The 21,215-nt window shown below is 42.4% G+C and overlaps 1 protein-coding gene across 1 annotated transcript in view; it reads right to left on the bottom strand.

The window, feature by feature from the left end:
- UTRN (utrophin) overlaps positions 1-20,796 on the bottom strand; it is a 534,032-nt gene extending 513,236 nt beyond the window's left edge. Inside the window, exon 1 of the mRNA XM_065401441.1 lies at positions 20,703-20,796. Coding sequence (XP_065257513.1) covers positions 20,703-20,796 — 94 coding nt within the window. The remainder of the gene's footprint in view (positions 1-20,702) is intronic.
- Positions 20,797-21,215: the final 419 nt, after the last annotated feature.

The raw sequence follows: 21,215 nt of genomic DNA, 5'->3' as shown, positions 1-21,215 counted from the left end.
CTTGGAAAATGTCTGACTCCTTCCTCTGAGTAATCGTATACCAAGTGACTATAACTTATGGTTAAATCAGTGTTATTTCTCCTTTATGTTACCTTGGTATAAGCCAGTAAAATACACACACACACACACACACACACACACACACACACACACACACCAATTTAACCACAGAAGGACTGCACTGTTGGAATACTCTCTACATTTAGCAGAGAAAACAGCCATGCAATTTTTCAAGCTCCTTCAGACAATTTAGGAAACTTTGCTGACCTCAGTAATGGAAATTCAAATACTGAACACAAATCAAAGCCCAGGGGCTGGTCTACACTGGCAACTTACATAGGCATAGCTACATGTCTCAGGGTGTGAGAAATCCACACCCCTGAAAGACAGTTATCCCAACCTAACCAGCCCCCACCCATCCCCCGTGTAGACCCGCGGTAGATCAACAGAACACTTTTTCTGTCAACCTAGTTACCACCTCTTGGGGAGGTGAATTACCTATGCCGACAGCCGAATGCCTCCCAGTGGCATAGGCAGTAGTAGTTTAAACAGACATACCCCCCTGGCTTGGTCTGGACTGAAATGTTTTATTTGATTAGCTACATTGGGCAGTGGTGTGAAAAAAGGAAGAGCCAGAGGCCTCTGTGGTGCCTCCCAAGCAGCCATATGGCCTCTGTCTCATTGTTCCTCCTGGCAGGTCCTTTCCCGCAGGGATCCATCAGTGGGGAGCAAACAGGCAGCAGCCTCAAGAGCAGGGACTGAAGGTAAGGAGGACCAAATGCTATCCCATCTCCCCCCTCAGCAACGAGTTAGAACGTCCAGTCAGGTCCCAGCTTCCACCCAGTTGCCCTCAAATTCCCCCACAAACCCAGCTATACTTCTCTTCTCCAGGTTATCCAGCTATGCCTCCTGGATACCCTCTCCCCCCAAACCTAACTATCCTTCAGCCTCACATCTTCTCCAACTATCCTCCTTTCTGGACATCCCAAACCCAACTTCCCTCAGTCACTCCCTCAGCCCCCTCACCCCTCACTTTTCACTCAGACAGCCCCACAAAGACAGCTGCTCTTGTTTCTCCCTACTCCCAACCCCCGACAGCTGCCTCCTACTTCCCAAATACCCTTGAGCACACACTAACTTGTCACAGCTACCAAGTTTTGTGCTGCTCCATTTCTTACCCCTGCCACTGCTTGAGGCAAGGCATACGGAACTTAACCTGAGGTTTGTGGTCATTTGCAAATAAGTTGCATAGTAGCAAATATTTGGCATAAAATGTCACATATGAAGCTGCATGAAACTTGGCCATTCTGTACAGCGTAAAATACACAAAGAGGCAACGGTTACTCTTCTTTCCAGGAAGCTCTCACAACTTTCACTAAAAAGAACAGGAGTACTTGTGGCACCTTAGAGACTAACAAATTTATTAGAGCATAAGCTTTCGTGGGCTACAACCCACTTCTTCGGATGCATATAGAGTGAAACATATATTGAGGAGATATATATACACACATACAGAGAGCATGAACAGGTGGGAGTTGTCTTACCAACTCTGAGAGGCCAATTAAGTAAGAGAAAAAAAACTTTTGAAGTGATAATCAAGATAGCTCAGTACAGACAGTTTGATAAGAAGCAAGTGTGAAAATACTTACAAGGGGAGATAGATTCAATGTTTGTAATGGCTCAGCCATTCCCAGTCTTTATTTAATCCTGAGTTGATTGTGTCTAGTTTGCATATCAATTCCAGCTCAGCAGTCTCTCCTTGGAGTCTGTTTTTGAAGTTTTTCTGTTTTAAGCTAGCCACCCGCAGGTCTGTCATAGAATGGCCAGACAGGTTAAAGTGTTCTCCCACTGGTTTTTGAGTATTAGGATTCCTGATGTCAGATTTGTGTCCATTAATTCTTTTGCGTAGAGACTGTCCGGTTTGGCCAATGTACATGGCAGAGGGGCATTGCTGGCACATGATGGCATATATCACATGGAATTGATATTTATCAATTGGAATATGACCAAGAGGCTGCTAGACAGCTCTCTAACACCACATTCTACAGGCCATTATCCTCTAATCCCACTGCGGATTACCTAAAGAAACTACACCATCTGCTAAAAAAACTCCCTGACAAAGCACAGGAACAAATCTGTACAGACACATGCCTAGAACCCCGACCAGGGACATTCTATTTGCTACCCAAGATCCATAAACCTGGAAATCCTGGACGCCCCATCATCTCAGGCATTGGCACCCTAACATCAGGCTTGTCTGGTTATGTGGACTCTCTCCTCAGACCCTACGCTACCAGCACTCCTAGCTATCTTCGAGACACCACTGACTTCCTGAGGAAACTACAATCCATCGGTGATCTTCCAGAAAACACCATCCTGGCCACTATGGACGTAGAAGCCCTCTACACCAATATTCCACACAAAGATGGACTACAAGCTATCAGGAACAGTATCCCCGATAATGTCACAGCTAACCTGGTGGCTGAACTCTGTGACTTTGTCCTCACCCATAACTATTTCACATTTGGGGACAATATATACCTTCAAGTCAGCGGCACTGCTATGGGTACCCGCATGGCCCCACAGTATGCCAACATTTTTATGGCTGACTTAGAACAATGCTTCCTTAGCTCTCGTCCCATAACGCCCCTACTCTACTTGCGCTACATTGATGACATCATCATCTGGACCCATGGAAAAGAAGCCCTTGAGGAATTCCTCCATGATTTCAATAATTTCCATCCCACCATCAACCTCAGCCTAGATCAATCCACACAAGCGGTCCATTTCCTGGACACTACTGTACTAATAAGCAATGGTCACATAAATACCACCCTATACCGGAAACCTACTGACCGCTACACTTACCTACATGCCTCCAGCTTCCATCCAGGACACACCACACGATCCATTGTCTACAGCCAAGCTCTAAGATATAACCGCATTTGCTCCAATCCCTCAGATAGAGACAAGCACCTACAAGATCTCTATCAAGCATTCTTAAAACTACAATACCCACCTGCTGAAGTGAAAAAACAGATTGACAGAGCCAGACGAGTACCAAGAAGTCACCTCTTACAAGACAGGGCCAACAAAGAAAATAACAGAACACCACTAGCTGTCACCTTCAGCCCCCAACTAAAACCTCTCCAGCGCATCATCAGAGATCTACAACCTATCCTGAAAGATGATCCTTTACTCTCACAGATCTTGGGAGACAGACCTGTCCTCGCTTACAGACAACCCCCCAACCTAAAGCAAATACTCACCAGCAACCACACATCACTGAACAAAAACACTGACCCAGGAACCTATCCTTGTAACAAAGCCCGATGCCAACTCTGTCCACATATCTAGTCAAGTGACATCATCATAGGGCCTAATCACATCAGCCATACCATCAGGGGCTCGTTCACCTGCACATCTACCAATGTGATATATGCCATCATGTGCCAGCAATGCCCCTCTGCCATGTACATTGGCCAAACCGGACAGTCTCTACGCAAAAGAATTAATGGACACAAATCTGACATCAGGAATCCTAATACTCAAAAACCAGTGGGAGAACACTTTAACCTGTCTGGCCATTCTATGACAGACCTGCGGGTGGCTAGCTTAAAACAGAAAAACTTCAAAAACAGACTCCAAGGAGAGACTGCTGAGCTGGAATTGATATGCAAACTAGACACAATCAACTCAGGATTAAATAAAGACTGGGAATGGCTGAGCCATTACAAACATTGAATCTATCTCCCCTTGTAAGTATTTTCACACTTGCTTCTTATCAAACTGTCTGTACTGAGCTATCTTGATTATCACTTCAAAAGTTTTTTTTCCTCTTACTTAATTGGCCTCTCAGAGTTGGTAAGACAACTCCCACCTGTTCATGCTCTCTGTATGTGTGTATATATATATATATATATCCTCAATATATGTTTCACTCTATATGCATCCGAAGAAGTGGGTTGTAGCCCACGAAAGCTTATGCTCTAATAAATTTGTTAGTCTCTAAGGTGCCACAAGTACTCCTGTTCTTTTTGCGGATACAGACTAACACGGCTGCTACTCTGAAAACTTTCACTAAAGTTCACAATAGAAACAATTGTTAATCAGACAAAAGCTAAGAATTAGATGCTAAGATAATTTTTGCAACACCTGATAAACTTTTCCTTTGTTTCTAATGCAGTTGATAATCATCTATCCCCACGCCCCAGTACTCTCACTTGCAGTCTCATTATTAAATTCAGGTATTTAATTGTTCCTTCCAAAAGGGATACATAGGCTCACTGTTACATTTCTCACTTTTCATAGGCTGCCCTGAAAGCAGGATTTCCACTGACATTTCGTGAGGCTAACCCTTCATATGTCAGAATCAAAGCAATGGGTTAATCTGATATTGTAAAATATGTGCATACTTTATTACTATTCTTAATCTGTGCATTAGTGAAAGGGGAGGTTGTTTTGTTTTTTGTTGCTAACTTTCATTCTTACATCACATGAGCACCAAGCAGAACGCTCCAGTGATCAGCACAAGATATGCTCTTACAGGCTTATACAGAGCAAATTTAAAAATTTTATTAAGATGATGTTAAAAAAAATAGTGAACAGAGTTTAAGCATAGAAGTTTCTGGTTATCAGGGAATAACATACAGATTATCGAGGGTGCAAAGTTTGGTTTAAGAGAAGGTGGCATGAGGAATACATAATCTGCAATATCCCCGATTGGGGGTAAAAGGTTGATGGGTCAAAGTACAGACATTGAGATATGAGGGTATGAAGTTCATAAAGTGGCTATGTTCGGGTGTGGATAATAATGAGTGGATATGATGATGAGGATGGATTGACCCTCATTTGGTGAGATTTAATGTTCAGGGAGTTTATGGTTCCAGTTCATATGATCCAACGGAGAAGGTCACTTGGTCCCTTTCTTGTAGTGGGAGAACGATGTCACTCTGGCTCACGCCTCCTGGTACTGTCGGTGGCCGGTGATGTGCTCGATGTAGATGTCCCTGGACCATCGGATGGCGTCTGAGACCATGAAGCGCCGCATGAGACGTGCGTAGCGTCGACCAATCCCGCAGGTCCGCAGCACACACTCGTTGCAGGGGTCCCAGGCGGCGCCCAGGGCTCCGACAATCAGGGCATCCATCTGCACCTCATAGCCCTTCGCTCTCAGGGTGTCAGCCGGGGGGGGCGTACTTTTCCAGCTTACGAGCTCGGGCTTCGCGAAATGCCGGGGTCCTGTTCTCAAAGGAGACCATGACGTCGACGAGAATGATCTTTTTCTGGGCCTCGTCGGTGACGACCACGTCAGGTCGTAACTGGCTGTTAGTACCGGCGATGGTGCAGTTCACGGAGATCTCCCCTAGGCGTGGCGCGATGGCTTTCACCAGGCGGTTCTGGATGGCGTTGTGGCGCAGCTGCCAGGCTCTGGAGTGGGGTTTGCAGCTGCACAGGACGTGGGGTAGCCGCACTTCCTGCAACGCTTGTCTCGGTTCCCGTGGCGGACGGCTCCGTTGAGCGGGACGAAGTTGAGCCGGGCACGGTGGATGAACCGCCAGTCGGCGAAACGGGTGAAGCCGCCCCCGGCGAGGAAGTGGCTGCTGGCGTCCCACTTGCTGGTCAACTCAAAGGCTTTACCCTGGTCCGGTTTACGCTTCAGGGTTTCCACGTACAGCGAGCGGATGGCGGCCTTCAGAGTCCTCTCCAGCAAGCCCCTGGCCGTCGGGGTGACGATGGTGTTGTCGTCCGACCTGATCTGCGGCACCCGGACTCCCAGCTCCTGGTGCTCCTCGCACTTAGGACACTGAACTGTCAAACAGGGCTGCATTTGCCTGCTGGCCAATATCAAGAGGCTGTGGCAAGCAGGCGAATACACTCTCAAGCCTTGTTCACACACTCAAATTTAAGATCCAGATTCAAATATCCTTAAAGACTGGTAAACACAACTCTTGCTAAAACTCACAAAATTTAAGGGCTACCCAGCATTCACAGGGCTAATAGCTTTATACTGTTAATACAGTCTCTCCACAAGGTTAATTCTTCCTTGACTTCAGTGGAACCCTGGTACTAGGTCCCTTCAAAATGAAATCTGTTCTAAACTGCTTCAAAAAGATCCTAAGCTTTGAGTGTGATTCCTCAAGATTCAGGCCCAAATATTACCATTTTAAATGTGAGACTTTTAAGTTAATTCCTAATAAAGTCTCACCTAAATTTGCATAGTAATGTAAATTCCTAGTTACGTTACCCAGCAAAATCAGGAAATTCCATATTTCTATCTCCTAGACTACTGTCCAAACTAATAGGGCTAGCAAGAAGTCAATTATCCTGCACTACACTGGTCACCTATAAGCAACTAGCTTTAAACCTTCTTGGTCCAGGACTATCCCTCAATGCTCCTTCAGCATCTCCACAGGCACCCAACTCCACATAGTCTTCAATGGCAATGGGATAGTGCCAATAGGCAAGTATAATTACTATTGGATAAGGCACTGGCAAGACCTCATCTGGAATACTACATGCAGTGCTGATCTCCCATGTTTAAAAAAGATGGAACAGGTATAGAGAAAGGCTAATAGGATGATCAAAAGAATCGGTCTTATGAGAGGAGATTTAAGGAGTTTGTTTTGTTAGGCTAAACAAGCCAAAGGAGGAGGGGAGATCTGATCGTCTCTCTAAATACGTCAGAGGGATGAATGCTAGGCAAGGAGACGAGTTATTTAAAGTTAAGGGCCAATGTGGGCGCAAGGAAAAAAATGGATATAAACTGGCCATCCATAAGTTTAGGCTTGAAATTAGATGAAGGTTCCTAGCCATCAGAGGAGTGAAGTTCTGGAACAGCCTTCCAAGGGGAGTAGAGGGGCAAAAAAAATAACTTGTTTCAAGACTGAGCTTGATATGTTTAGGGAGGGGATAGTATGATATTGCCTACAACAGCATATGGCCCATCTGCGACTGCTATTAGCAAATATCTCCAACAGCCAGAGATTGGACTCTAGATGGGAAGAGCTCTGAGAATTCTCTCTCAGGTATCTGGCTGGTGGGTCATGCTCACATGCTCAGGGTCTAACTGATCGCCATATTTGGAGCTTGGAAGGAATTTTCTCACAGGTCAGATTGACAGAGACCGGGGGGGGGGGGGGGGGGGAAGAGAGAAGAGGTCACCTTCCTCTGCAGTATGGGGAACTGATCACTTGCTGGTTTGAACTAGAGTAAATGGTGGATTCTCTGTAACTTTAAGTCTTTAAATCAAGATTTGAGGACTTCAGCCAGAGGTCATGGGACTACTACAGGAGTGAGTGGGTGAGATTCTGTGAACTGTAATGTGCAGAACGTCAGACTAGATGATCATGAAGGTCCCTTTTGGCCTTAAACTCTATGAGACAGTTCAACCAGGGCCCTCAATTTCCTCCTTATTTCAGGTAATTTTGTCGAGCCCCTCAAAACTCTTGCATCACAGTCTCGTCAGCTGTCCCCTCCCCCTTTCTTCTCAATCTCTCTCCATTTATGACAAGCAAACATGACAAAATCTATATGAAGAATTACATCTTCTAATCATCCCATGGGACCCCCAGAGACCTAACCAGCCCCTGAATCCCATAGTCAGAAATAGAACCTCCCTTTCAAGGCCCTATCTTCATCTGGATAGGAGAGTCTCATTCAGGGGGATGGGAATGGCAGTACAGTTCCTTAAGGTAAGCATACAATTCAATCAATGAAACTTAATCAGCTCAATTTAGAACATTCTTATAATTGTTCCAACACAAATACCAGTTCTTAAGATTAAGCTTACCACTCTTATCAGTAAGCACTTTAGGGGCTGGGACATAGCCCTCTTTTTGTGTTTGTGCAGTTCCTAGTGCATTGTGGTCACTACTAGAAACAAACAATAATTCATAATAGCATTTCTGTAATATCAATAGCAGAACAGCTCTGCAATTCTTGATGACATTCCTGTCTTAGCTGCAGAACAAAAGTTTTATACAGATTTCCCTGGAAGTCAAGGTCTGAAAAAAGTTGTCCAAACTTTCACCATCATTTAGTAGTATAGGCCCCAATTCTGCAAAGACAAACTTGCTGAATTTTACTCACTGTGGAGTATTCTTGGTGATTTCAGCGAGGCTCCACTGAGCGGGGTCTCCTCTCACTGAGCAGCTTGCAGGGTCAGGGTCCAAGTCTTCAATACATAAGCAACTCTATGGATTCCTTCAGAACCTTGATTATGCAAGGTGGATTTTACTTTTTAAAGGTTTTTCTCAGCATTAGACTGCAAATCCTCATTTTATGGATTCCATGATTTTCTTTTAGTATTTTGCACCCCAATCCTGCAACAGAGCCCCATTCAACTTTATGCAACCATATGTGGGTGTTAGGATGCGCCCACATGAATACCTTTGGTGGATTGAGTCCTTAATTAGTATGGTCATGGATTCAAGAATCTTGTATCATATGATTAACTGTCTCATGACAACCTACTTTTACAAACTGCATTTTGATTTTTTTTCCCCCTTCCATTTACAACTTGTGATGTCTCACAAGATGCAAATTATATATAATCTAAATGACTTCTCAAAGAACTCCTTTGTTTCCATTCTTCTGGATAAAATAAACAGAAAGATGTGGAAAAATTGTAGATCAGTAGCTGCTGTTTTAGTTTAAAAAACCCACTACATGCGTTTAAAAATTATGTCCCAGTACATAATAAACTCAACTTTTGCTTATATCCTCTGAGAAGCTACAAAACATTTTCTCTACTAGTTTTGTCCTATATTATTTAGCAACCCTGGATTTTATCTGCATTATTTTTGACACTACTGTTTACGTTCACAGTAAAGGAATGATCCATATATCAGTATAACTGCATCTGGCAATTTCTGGGTTTGAGGTCTGTTAGCTAGCTTGTGCCTTTTCTTAATGTACAAAGCAGCAAGGCAAAACTTCAAGCATCAACCAATGCCTTTTTGTTGATTTTCTTAAAGAAGTTGCCATAACAATTTTTAAAAAATCGCTTTTTAAATGTCTAAACAATAAAAAGGATCTTTTTTAACAAATAATTCAAATTAGCAGGACCTTTTCCCTCCAGCTGATCTAAAACATTCCAAAACACATTATAGGAAGACCTTGTAAAACATTCTTCTCTCTCAAGTTATTTCTAAGAGAGAATAAACCAAATGAGCAAAACCCACTTACAAGCCCACATTGCTATTTATGATTAGCTTCTTTTACAGAACATCAAAAGTCACCAAAAAACAAAACAATCACACCACTAGAAGTCTGCAACACCAGCAACACAGATTTATTTATATTTAGAATTTAGGCTCAAGCACAGACCTAGAATAGGAAAAGGGCCTTTGTTTTAATTCACTTAGCTGTAAAAGAGTATGTGAATCACATTCCAGGATTAGATCAGGATGCTAAATGGATACTTTGACCTGGAAGCCACATCCTCTACATTTCGCACATTATGATTCACTCAAGCTTCAATGTAAATACCTTTGATACTTAGATCTGAAAAGGACTTTTTAAAACAAAAAATTGTGCTTGTACTATTGTTTACTCCTTTATACCATATGAAGAAGTCCTGAAAATTTTGGTTTTCTTTGAGGGTGGTTTTGGTTTTTTTGGAAACTAGTTTTACCTTAGAAACATCAGCAGTGTCAAGTCTTGTCTTCCCTTCTTTTGCTGGTGATCCTTCTGGGTGTCACAAGACATGTCTCCACTACAGCCCTAAGTCAACCTACGTTAGGGTGTAATGTAAGTCAGCCTCCCTTCTGTTGGTGGTACATGTCCTCACCAGGAGCGCTTCCGCCAACTGAAGAGGGGCAGTGTGGGGGGCAGCCACCGGGGCTTCTCACCTCCGGGAGTGGGGAGCCTCTGCGTAGCAGCCCAGCTGGGAGTGGAGAGCCAGGAGCACCCCTGGTCTAGCTGCCAGGCTTTCTTGTCAATTTCACAGCTCAGCATGGAGCCCTGAAATTGACAAGACAGCCAACAGCCCAAGAAAGTAATGTAGTGTATGCACAGGCACTGCATCACCCTAACTACACCGACACGTGCTACACCTCTCGTGGAGGTGGTGTTATTAGTCAGTGTAGTAGGGCACTTACATCAGCGGGACAAGACTATATCGTCTGTACACTGATGTAATTAGGTCAATGTAAGCTACTTTAAATTGACTTAACTATGTAGTATACACCAGGTGACAGACAACATGTCATGTGAGCTCTCAAACTTTTTATCCACATGTAGCCTACATCATTACTCACCATGGAAGTTATAGAAATGTAACATCTCCCATCCCCCTTTGCAGTCTGCCTAAAAATCTCTGCCATTCTCAACTGCTCAGCCTTCACTCACTTGATTCTTGTGATACCATCATTTCACTAGTTCTACAGTCAAAGGGCTTAGCTAAACTTGGAAAAGTGGTTGAGGTTAGGTCAGGGTTAACTAACACGTTTAAACTTACCCTAACCCCTACCCAGCCCCAACAGGTGCAGGTTTAACCACTTTTACCTTGATGTAACCAGTTGAGGTTTACCCTAGAAGGGAGCCTGAGATCATAGAGGTAAAATGTGTTGACCTCTTTCCCTAGTCTAAATGCAATTTAGGGTTAAGGTAAGGTTAATTAAAAAGTATTCGCTAAGCCCTACCTAACCTTGAATACTTTTCCTTGGGTACATCTACACCACAGATGAAGGTGCAATTGCCACGCTGGTAGGTATACCCACCCCACACTAACTTGGGCAGCATGGATAATCATGGCAGTGAGGATGTGGTGGCGGAGCCTAGCTGTCCTGGTACAAACCCGCCAGGAACTCAGGGTATGTACTCTGGTTGCTGGCCTTCACCAGGGTGCTATTATTTCCTGCACTAGCTCAATGAAAGCTAGCACAAGTATACCTACCTGCACAGCAATTGTACCTTCACTGGTGGTGTAGACATAACCCAGAGAGTCTTCCAGCCTAGAGAGGACCTAATTTTTTACTCTAGAAATTCAAGTGGGGGGGGGGGGGGGGAAGAGAGACAGAATCCTGTATTCTTTGTAAATCATAAAGAAGCAAAAATGGGCATAAGCCCAGTTTTTCTCTTCCTTGGAAGTTCATCCAATATCAACAACTTATATCTTATCATGACACTCTTTCTTCTCTTTCCTTCTTCTAACCCCCAAGTCTACCACAACCTCTGGGCCTGCATGGAGCCTTTTGTAGGACCAGGGCTCATGTGGGTGAAAAAAAGCACTCAGAAGAGACTAGCTTGTACTTCCTAGCAACAGTCACATGACACGGATCAGGATTATAAGCAGTTATAACCCTGCCACATGACAGGGGCAGAATATCCAATGACCCAGGAGCTGCTCTTATATCTTCCTTATTAAAAAACCAAATGCAAACAAAAATAACCAAAAATAAGCACCACAAACTAACACAGCCAATTAATAAGATACACAAATATATCTAGGATGAAAATCAGATCCCTGACAGAAGAGAGGGCTATTCTATCTCCTATCTGTCAATAATTACTATCCCTGAATCTCTAGAACCTTCTGATCAAACTGCCAATTTTGTTCTGAAAATAGTTTTGACTGCTGTGATCTGTTCATCTGCTGGGGTGAATCTACCACCTGAACCCTGTGTTTGCTGCTCGTCATGTGTTTTAATGTCAGTCAACTGGTGGGCAATATGTTACTTCTGTCAGCCCACAAGCATTGTCAGTAACATGGGATGCCCTCAAGAGGAAAAAATAAAAAAAATAAATAAAAGGGTTCTACTGGGTCCTCTATCCTTTTGTCTAGATATCTTCTGTTACTCCTGTAGGACAGACCTCAGGAGCATTTCTGAAGTCTGGTGTGTGTGTGTGTGGCAGGTTGCCAGCCACTTTCTGCTTGGAATCTAACATGCTCTCTCACTCACAATCTGAAAAGCTGCTTGGACTAAGGCATTTGCTGGTGTGTAGAGCATGCATTTTCTGCAGAATCCAAATATTTCTACTGTGTGACATTTTTATGAAGCATCACATCACATAAGGAAATACAAGGTATAATATATGACATTTTTCCTGGAGAAGAAAAGAAAATCTACCCTTTTTGGGTGGCAAATGTAATTTACCTTTGCTAGTTTTACCTGATTGCTATCAGTCTCCCGACCCAGGCTGAAAATGAACTGTACAGACTGGCTAGTTTTCAGCATCTTCCCACAGTTACCCTCAGCTGCACTACAGCGGCAAGCTCTCTCACAGCAGTGCTGTGCTTGCCACCAGTCACTGGCTGAGAGGTGAACGACTCACTTTTGAATCCCAAACGTAATTCCAGCCTGATTCTCTTGTATGAAATGCATTGATCAACAAATCAAGAAAGGATGATGAAGCCACATTAGTTATCTATCCCATTATATACGATGCATGCAGTTAAGGCACATTAACTATTTCTTCTCAAAGTTATAGTGTCATGGATGAGAACAGATGAACTCTCTCTTTCACAGAGTTTACTAGGGCATGTATAAATGCTTGAAATCTACTTCATAAATTTCAGTTATATGAAGCCATCTTTAGCAATATGTTCACCGTTTTCATGTTTGCTCTAACCTATGCCATTTTGTACCAACACAGAACACAGCCTAACATTCTATCTACAGTATTAAAACCTAGCATGCTCCAGTAACGGATTACAAATTGGTAGTGCTCAAAATGGTTAAAAAGCAGTTTAGTCTCACTTGTCTAGAGTAACTGAACTGCATCTTACTGAAGGCTTCTACAGCCTTGCACTCCAACACTTTTCTGTGGTTCAGTAAGATGGTTAAAACATAACTGGGCCCATCTGCACAGGCAATCCTACACAATGTTTTAACTGTCAAGCATTACCAAGTTATCACACTGGTCTTGCTTACATCATAGATTTTACTAGTGCAGACAAGACTGAAGAGTGGATGGATGTCTACTTGAACAGAAAACAGAATCCATTCTGTAAAGGAACCAACTTGAGAAATTAATCTACCTTCCTCCCAGCATTCAAACACACACACACACACACATCCCCACTGCATTTATTTGTTATCATATGAAAGTTACTTTACTCAAAGGTATTTTCCCCTCCACTCAGCTAAATCTCATCTTAGAATTTAAAAAAATATTTTTGTCAAACATTTGAATAAACTTCAAGAAAATTCAGTTTCCAAAACTATACAGAGGTTTATACCCAACATAATATGTTATAAATTATTTAATTTTGTGGAGGTGTTTCCATAATCTAATCCATATGGACACCAAACCAACTCATTTGTTACAACCTACATTTTGAAGCAGATACTTCAATCACTTTCTCCATCACTCCTTTAAGATTAATATATAAAAATTTATTACATTTCACCAAATCTTGAGGGTTGAACCATGACTCATCTACTTCCCCTCCAAAACAATTATGCTTTTAATTCAATGGAAGGATAGTCCGGGAGTTAGACCAACTTATTTTTTGAATTACTTGCTTAGTAAGATTTACAATACACTCCATCCAGCAATACAATTCACAAACCAGGTCACATAACAGACTGTATTTCAGCCATTCTTGTACTCATAGCTGACTAGAACAGGAAGCATATGGTGCCCTTCAATTAAGGGTCAGAGCATTTCAGTGGAAATACATGAAAGTGACAACATCAAATTCATGGTCAGTCTAGGGAGGATCCCAGTTTCCCACAATGCTGCAAGTACAAAAGGGTTGTTCTTTATTTTTTGCGGGGGGAGGGAGATTGTTTATCTTTTTACCTCTCATGGTTACAAAAATTACTCTGAGTATAGAGAAAAATATTTCTTTATTTTTCAGTTGGTTACTCTGGAAGGGATAGTCAGCATCAACACCTGCCATCATTATTAGTCAGTTTCCCATGTTGCTCATGTGGGTCCTTTTATACAATGGTAGACAGAAAAGAGTTAGAAAAAATTCCTTGAAAAGCCATGAAAATTGACAGAAGGGCTCTAGGGGAAGCATACAACCTGAAACTACTTACAACTTATTCTTACAAATCGATTAGGTATCAAGTTGACTGTATCCCTTTAATGTATTTCAAGATAAAAGGTTAAACAGCAGAGTTGTTGCCAAAAGGAAATAACTAAATGTATACAATTTTTACCTGTTTCTAAATAGCAGAAAACAAAAAATTAAATGATTGAAACCATCAAGTCACACACTTATAAAAGGCTACCAATGTCATGGGATAGCACAGAGCAGAAAACTGTGTTTGAACAGTTGGAGGAGGCAGGACCCCCATTCTTTCTCCCAGTTGAGGTCCAAACTTAGAAAATCCAAGGCCTCTCTAGCTGGACCAAGTCACTGGAATCAAACCAGCTGAATTGAAGGAGGTCAAATTGTATCATTGAGCACCACATCCAGACCTTTGAACGAGGCAACAAACCTATTCCTAAGTATACAGAGCTTGTACTCCATGATCCCATTTAGCATCAAGATGTTAAGAAAAAGAGACACAAGAAAGACATTGCAAGATTAAACCCACTCAGGGAAGAATGTTTATTTCTGATTTCCCTGATGCAAGACCATCTCATACCCAATAGATTCTATTTATACACTCAACTGAAAACTCCTTACACAGAGAAACAGTTTGTGCATTTGCCTGAACAGCCAGTACATAACTCATCGCTCCTACAAGGGTTTTGGATAAGTAGAATGCAAAAGGAACTGTAGACAGGGCTGGCTCCAGGCACCAGCACAGGAAGCAGGTGCTTGGGGCGGCCAATGGAAAGGGGCGGCACGTCTGGGTCTTCAGTGGCAATTCGGCAGCGGGTCCCTCCGTCCCTCTCGGAGGGAAGGACCAGACGCCGAATTCCCGCCGAGGAATGAAGCGGCGCGGTAGAGCTGCCGCCGAAGTGCCGCCAATCACGGCTTTATGGGTTTTTTTGGTTTTTTCGCCGCTTGGGGCGGCAAATAAGCTGGAGCCGGCCCTGACTGTAGAAAAATGAAATATTTTACACAACCCGACTTACCCGTGTACCACCCTACCAGTAGATATCACAGAAGGCTGAGGGGAGATATGATTGCTCTCTTTAAATATATCAGAGGGATAAATACCAGGGAGGGAGAGGAATTATTTCAGCTCAGTACTAATGTGGACACGAGAACAAATGGATATAAACTGGCCGTCGGGAAGTTTAGGCTTGAAATTAGACAACGGTTTCTAACCGTCAGAGGGGTAAAGTTCTGGAACAGCCTTCCGAGGGAAACAGTGGGGGCAAAAGACCTCTCTGGCTTTAAGATTAAGCTTGATAAGTTTATGGAGGGGATGGTTTGATGGGATAACGTGATTTTAGTCAAAAGGTCAATAACGTGCCATCGCTGGTAATTAGTAACAATGGTCAATGATGGGATATTAAAAGTTACTACAGAGAACTTTTTCCGGAGGGTCTGGCTGGAGAATCTTGCCCGCATGCTCGGGGTTCAGCTGATCGCCATATTTGGGGTCGGGAAGGAATTTTCCTCCAGGGTAGATTGGCAGAGGCCCTGGAGGTTTTTCGCCTTCCTCCGCAGCATGGGGCAGGGGTCGCTGGCTAGAGGATTCTCTGCGATTTGAAGTCTTTAAATCATGATTTGGGGACTTCAACAGCTGAGTCAAGGGAGAGAATTATTCCAGGAGTGGGTGGGTCAGCTTTTGTGGCCTGCATCATGCGGGAGGTCAGACTAGATGATCATAATGGTCCCTTCTGACCTTAAAGTCTATGAGTCTATGAGTCTATGAGAATCCAAGAGCTTAGAAAGATTCAAAAGAAGATTCGATCTTCAGAAATGTAATAAGACTATCCCATTCAATCAGATTTAAAAAAAATTAGTATGGCAATAAACCCCCATGTTTCAAGGCATAAGATGGCCTCTAATTAGAAACATCCACTATAGAGAAGTTATTCCATAACTGCCCACTATAGGGTTTCCTTACGCTTTTCTGAAACATCTAGTACTGGCTCTTTTCAGACATGGGGCACTGGACTAGACACATGTCTGGTTTGAATTTTTACATACTGTTGTATGTAGTGGATCACACAGGCATGTAGCATGTGCGCTCTAGAGCATAGGTCAGACTCAGCTGGGCCTTGCAACAAGTGCACAAATGCACTTTTATGGCTAACCCAAGCCACCACCTGTGCCACTGTGACCACATTGCTATTTTTAGCATGCTAGCTTGAGCACAAGTAGCACGCGTCTGTCTAGCCACACTGAGAAGCACACTCCCAGGTGCAGTTGTAGACATGTCCTTAGAGAAAGAAGAGTCTTCCTAACAGTTTGGTTTTTTTTTAATATTTGTGTTTAATACAAGGGTTTAGTCTAGTTTGTTTGGGGTTTTTTTGCCTAGAACAGTTTAATCCAGTCCTAGCTCATACTGTCAAATATCTTTTTTCAGAAAAAAATTAGGGTGATCTATAGAAGTGGCTCTCAATCAGGGGCACACATACCCCTGGGGAGTACACCAAGGTCTTCCAGGGGGTATATCAACTCATCTAGATATTTGCCTAGTTTTACAACAGGCTACATGAAAAGCAGTAGCAAACTCAGTACAAACTAAAATTTAATACAGACTATGACGGTGCTACCCATAAGGCTTTATGGAAATATGCTTCTGTATGTACATATATAACATAACTAGAAAGTGTTTTATGCTACATATGCCATGTAACATATCTCCGTAAAGGTTATGATCTACTGAATCTATTAATCCTATGTGTATACATGTATCTGAAGTTATGAATATTGGCTGCATACTTGTTTGATTCTAAGTAGGCTGTAGTGAAGCAGTTGGTCAGCTTCCTGAGAAAAGACTATTCTCAGTAAGTGCCCCATCAAGAAACACTTCAGCCAACAATGAACTTGGAGACACCAATCCACATCTGGGCTTTCCCAGGAATGTGGCTTGGCTGGTAAGGAACTCAGTCATGCATGGACATGTGACTTGCCCAGGTGACTCCAATACTCCATTTTGTAGCTAGACTTTGCATAGGAGAGAGGAGGAGGTCTCCACCCACAAGAGGAAGTCTATTTAAACCCCTGGGAGATCCCTCCATTTTGTCTTCAGCTGGCTAAAAGGATAGCCTCTCCACCACCTGAAAGAAAGACAAAGGACAAAGGACAGCGATTGCAAGGGGTGTGAGTGATTGCTGGACCCAGACTAAAAGGAGATTAGTCTGTAAAAGGAAGCATTCTGGAACTGGTGAGGATCTTATCTGTATTCGGTTTCTTACTGTATTAGACAGACTTGCGTGTTTTATTTTATTTTACTGGGTAATTCACTTTGTTCTGTCTGTCACTACTTGGAACCACTTAAATCCTACTTTCTGTATTTAATAAAATCACTTTTTACTTATTAATTAACCCAGAGTATGTATTAATACCGGGGGGGGGGGGCAAACAGCTGTGCATCTCTCTCTATCAGTGTTAGAGAGGGCGAACAATTTATGAGTTTACCCTATATAAGCTTTAAACAGAGTAAAATGGATTTATTTGGATTTAGACCCCACTGGGAGTTGGGCATCTGAGTGTTAAAGACAAAAACACTTCTGTAAGCTGCTTTCAGGTAAGCCTACAGCTGTTAGGGGATGTGATTCAGACCTGGGTCTGGGTTTGCAGCAGGCTAGCAAGTCTGGCTCAAACCAGGCAGGGCACTGAAGTCCTAAGCTGACGGGGCAGGAAGGCAGGGGCAGAGGTAGTCTTGGCACATCAGGTGGCAGCTCCCAAGAGGGTTTCTGTGATCCAACCCGTCACACAGACAATGACTTGTTTATATTGCTCTATATCAGTGGTTCTCAAACTGTGGGTCGGGACCCCAAAGTGGGTCACGACCCCATTTTAATGGGGTCACCTAGACTTGCTGGGGCTCGAGGTTGAAGCCCAAGCCCCACTGCCCGGGGCCGAAGCCTGAGGGATTCAGCCCTGGGTAGCGGGCGGGGCTCCGGTTACAAGCCCCCTGGCTGGGGCTGAAGCCCCCTACCCCACCCAGGGCAGTGGGAATCAGGCAGACTCAGGCTTCAGTCCCCCCCCTTCCTGGGCTCATGTAGTAATTTTTGTTGTAAGAAGGGGGTCGCGGTGAAGTGACGTTTGAGAACCCTTGCTCTATATACTGAAATGTACGTACAATATTTATATTCCAATTGATTTTATAATGATATGGTAAAAATGAGAAAGTAAACAATTTTTAGTAATAGTGTGCTGTGACACTTTTGTATTTTTATGTCTGATTTTGTAAGCACGTAGTTCCTAAGTGCGGTGTAACTTGGGGTATAGTAGTCTGGAGGGGTTGAGAGCCACTGATCTATAGCACCCAAAAGGGAGTCAAAGCCTGGAAAATTTACAGATCTGTGCATTTGCTACAGTCAAAGCACCATTAAACCACATAGTCAAAGCATTACAAACTGCAGCTTTCTATACATGACTCTGAAAAAGATTTGGGGGTTGTGGTGGATAATCATCTGAACATGAGCTTCCAATGCAACGCTGTGACCAAAAGGACTAATGCAATCCTTGAATGCATAAGCAGATGAATCATGAGTGGGGTAGAGAGATGATTTTACCTCTGTATTTGGCACTGCTGCTGGAATACTGTGTCTAGTCCTGGTGCCCACAATTCAAGAAGGATGTTGAGAAATTGGGGATGTCTCAGAGGAGAGCAACAAGAATGATTAAAATCAAGATTGGATGTTTTTCTAAAAAATATAGTCTAGCATGTGGGGGAAGGGGGGGGGAAGCAGGGATAGTTCTGTGGCCTGTGTTATACAGGAAGTCAGATTAGTTGATCACAATGGTCCTTACTGGCCTTGGAATCTATGAATTTCTGCTAAAAAGAAGATCTCTCCCTCATTTTTCCCATCTTCTATCCTGTTTCACTTCCGGTCCTTTGATTATCCATCTATATCCTGAAAGGTCTTTTCCTCTCTAACCTTTCTCTCTCTCTTTTTCACCCTTTCAATGTTTCCGTTTACTGTTTCACTAAAACTCCCTCATTCTTTGTTTAAAGAAATGTTTCCTTTTTTAATTTAGCTTCTTTTCTCGATCTTCAGTGTTTCCCCTGAGAAGATCTAAAGGAATGAAACTCACAGCTAATCTGTGGATGAACTAAACTCTTGAGAGCTTTCACAAAGGCAGCGTTCATCAATTAACAAAACACACTACTTACAATGTCTTCTTCCCCCAAGCCTGTACTCTAGGAAAAACAGATACAAACGAGTCCTCAAAAACAGCTTTTCATTCAAGATGTAGAAAAGCAGAGCTCAAAATGTTCCTTCTGATTAACAGTCCAGGCTCAAGACAAACCTCCCGAAGTTTTTCTAGCCCTGGCAGATCAAGAGATCTGACCTTAGACATGACCTACTTCTGATTAACATTTTGTTTTTTATTTCACTTCAGCTTTAGTAAGTCTTCAGCTCTCCAAAGTCTGTGGAGCATTGTTAGCCAAACCCCTAGATCCAACTCCTACTGAAATCAACAAGTATGCCCAGAAATTTCTATTGATTTAAATGGGAGTGGATTGATCCTTTAAAGATTAAGGGCCAGATGCAGATCTTATTTAACTAGTATAAATGCAGACCAACTCCATTGCTCCAAATTTACGCTGACGTAAGCAAAATCAAGAATCTGATCCCACTACTTTATTCTACTGGAAATGGGGGATTCCTCTTCTAAAACAGCACAGGAACATTGGTTTCTTGCTTTAGCAGTTCACAATTCCGCAGCAAAAAATTGGGTCAAAACTGAAATTAAATAAAAGCAATGGGTCAAACTCTCTGCTGTTCGGCTGGTTTTGCTGGTTTGAAGTCAATGGACCTGTGCCAATTTACATCCAGCAGGTAATCAGCGTGAGGCAACTATCTCAGATCTGATACCTTGCCATAGCTAGAGTACTATCCAAAAAACTGGAATTCAGAGATATGGGAGTCTTTAATCTGTTCCTGCTCTAGCTTTTTTAGTCCTGATTCCATCCCCCTCAGAGCACTAGAATTTTCAATTCCTAAAGGGGTTTAAAACAGGAAAAGAACATGTGCCCAGTTTTCTCTCCCCCAAAAAACCCATCTGGGTTATTTTCATCAGTTGCAGCAAATCTCATTCGTTTGTCTCAAAACATGAAAGGTGCCTTTTTTCAACTTTGATTTTAAAAAAATCATTTTAGCAACTGTGCTGAAATGTGAAGGGGGATAAAGTATGTACAATCCAATATACTCAAATCACAATAAGCAGAACTTTATTATATATGCCCAATTGGATAATCAAATCCTAAAGATCTAGTGTCTGTCTCTCAGCTAACAGGAAATGTCAGCAAGACTTTCCAATCTTGTCTATACTCATTTTTCATACTTTAAAATGTATTTTCAAGGAAGTCAGTCGGTGAAATCAGTGAAAGAGTAGACATAATTTTAATAACTTTCTTCACCAAGTTAACACTTTAAATTAAAATATATATATATTGAACAACCAAAAGGTGTTATGTGACAAACGTCTAGCAGCAAATGTTAACCAGCCACAATTCACATAGTGCTTGCAGCGGAGTTGTGCCACAAAAACAGCAAATTGTAAACTATCCTTCCCTTGGACTGTTTCCTGCCATGCCTTTAATGACACAATGCTATTAGACTAAGAAAACAAACTGTGATAAAAAAAAAGATGACTAGAAAATTTTTGTATTATCTCCACTCTTGGAAATATATTTGAAACTTAAATATGCACTCACCTGGTGGAAGAGAACAAGCCTGGATATCTGTATGCCCAAGAAAAGCAAACGTATACTTTTTCCACTGAACTCTTTTGACTGTCTGAATGCTCATGATCAAGCTTAATGTTTTAAAAACAGGAAAAGTGAAGATGCAGAGGAAGTGCACACCAATAACAGCATGAGAACTGCATGCCGGGATTTTTGGAGGGGGAGTAGAGGAGAGAATTGGTTTTTCTATGAAAGAACTGGACTTAAACTCAACCACAACGTGAACCACTCAGGAAACACGTAAGCCTTTTACAGTTGAAGAACGTACACAAACAATGTAGACGAACTAATTAAAGGTGCCCCCGTGTAACAATTTACCAATACAGTGTTTGTGTTCTTGACAAAAATAAACTTTGTCTTTCTGTTTTCAAAGCAGCAGTTCTACATACTGAAAGTAGCAAAAAATCTGTGGCAATTCTCCTATGCTGTTCTAGACTGTTGAAATTTCATGGAACATCCTTTAAAGGCTATACAAATATTTTT

This window comes from Emys orbicularis, chromosome 3, assembly GCF_028017835.1.
Source record: "Emys orbicularis isolate rEmyOrb1 chromosome 3, rEmyOrb1.hap1, whole genome shotgun sequence".
NCBI classification, from domain to species: Eukaryota; Metazoa; Chordata; order Testudines; family Emydidae; genus Emys; species Emys orbicularis.
This window is presented reverse-complemented; position numbering and strand designations above follow the sequence as displayed.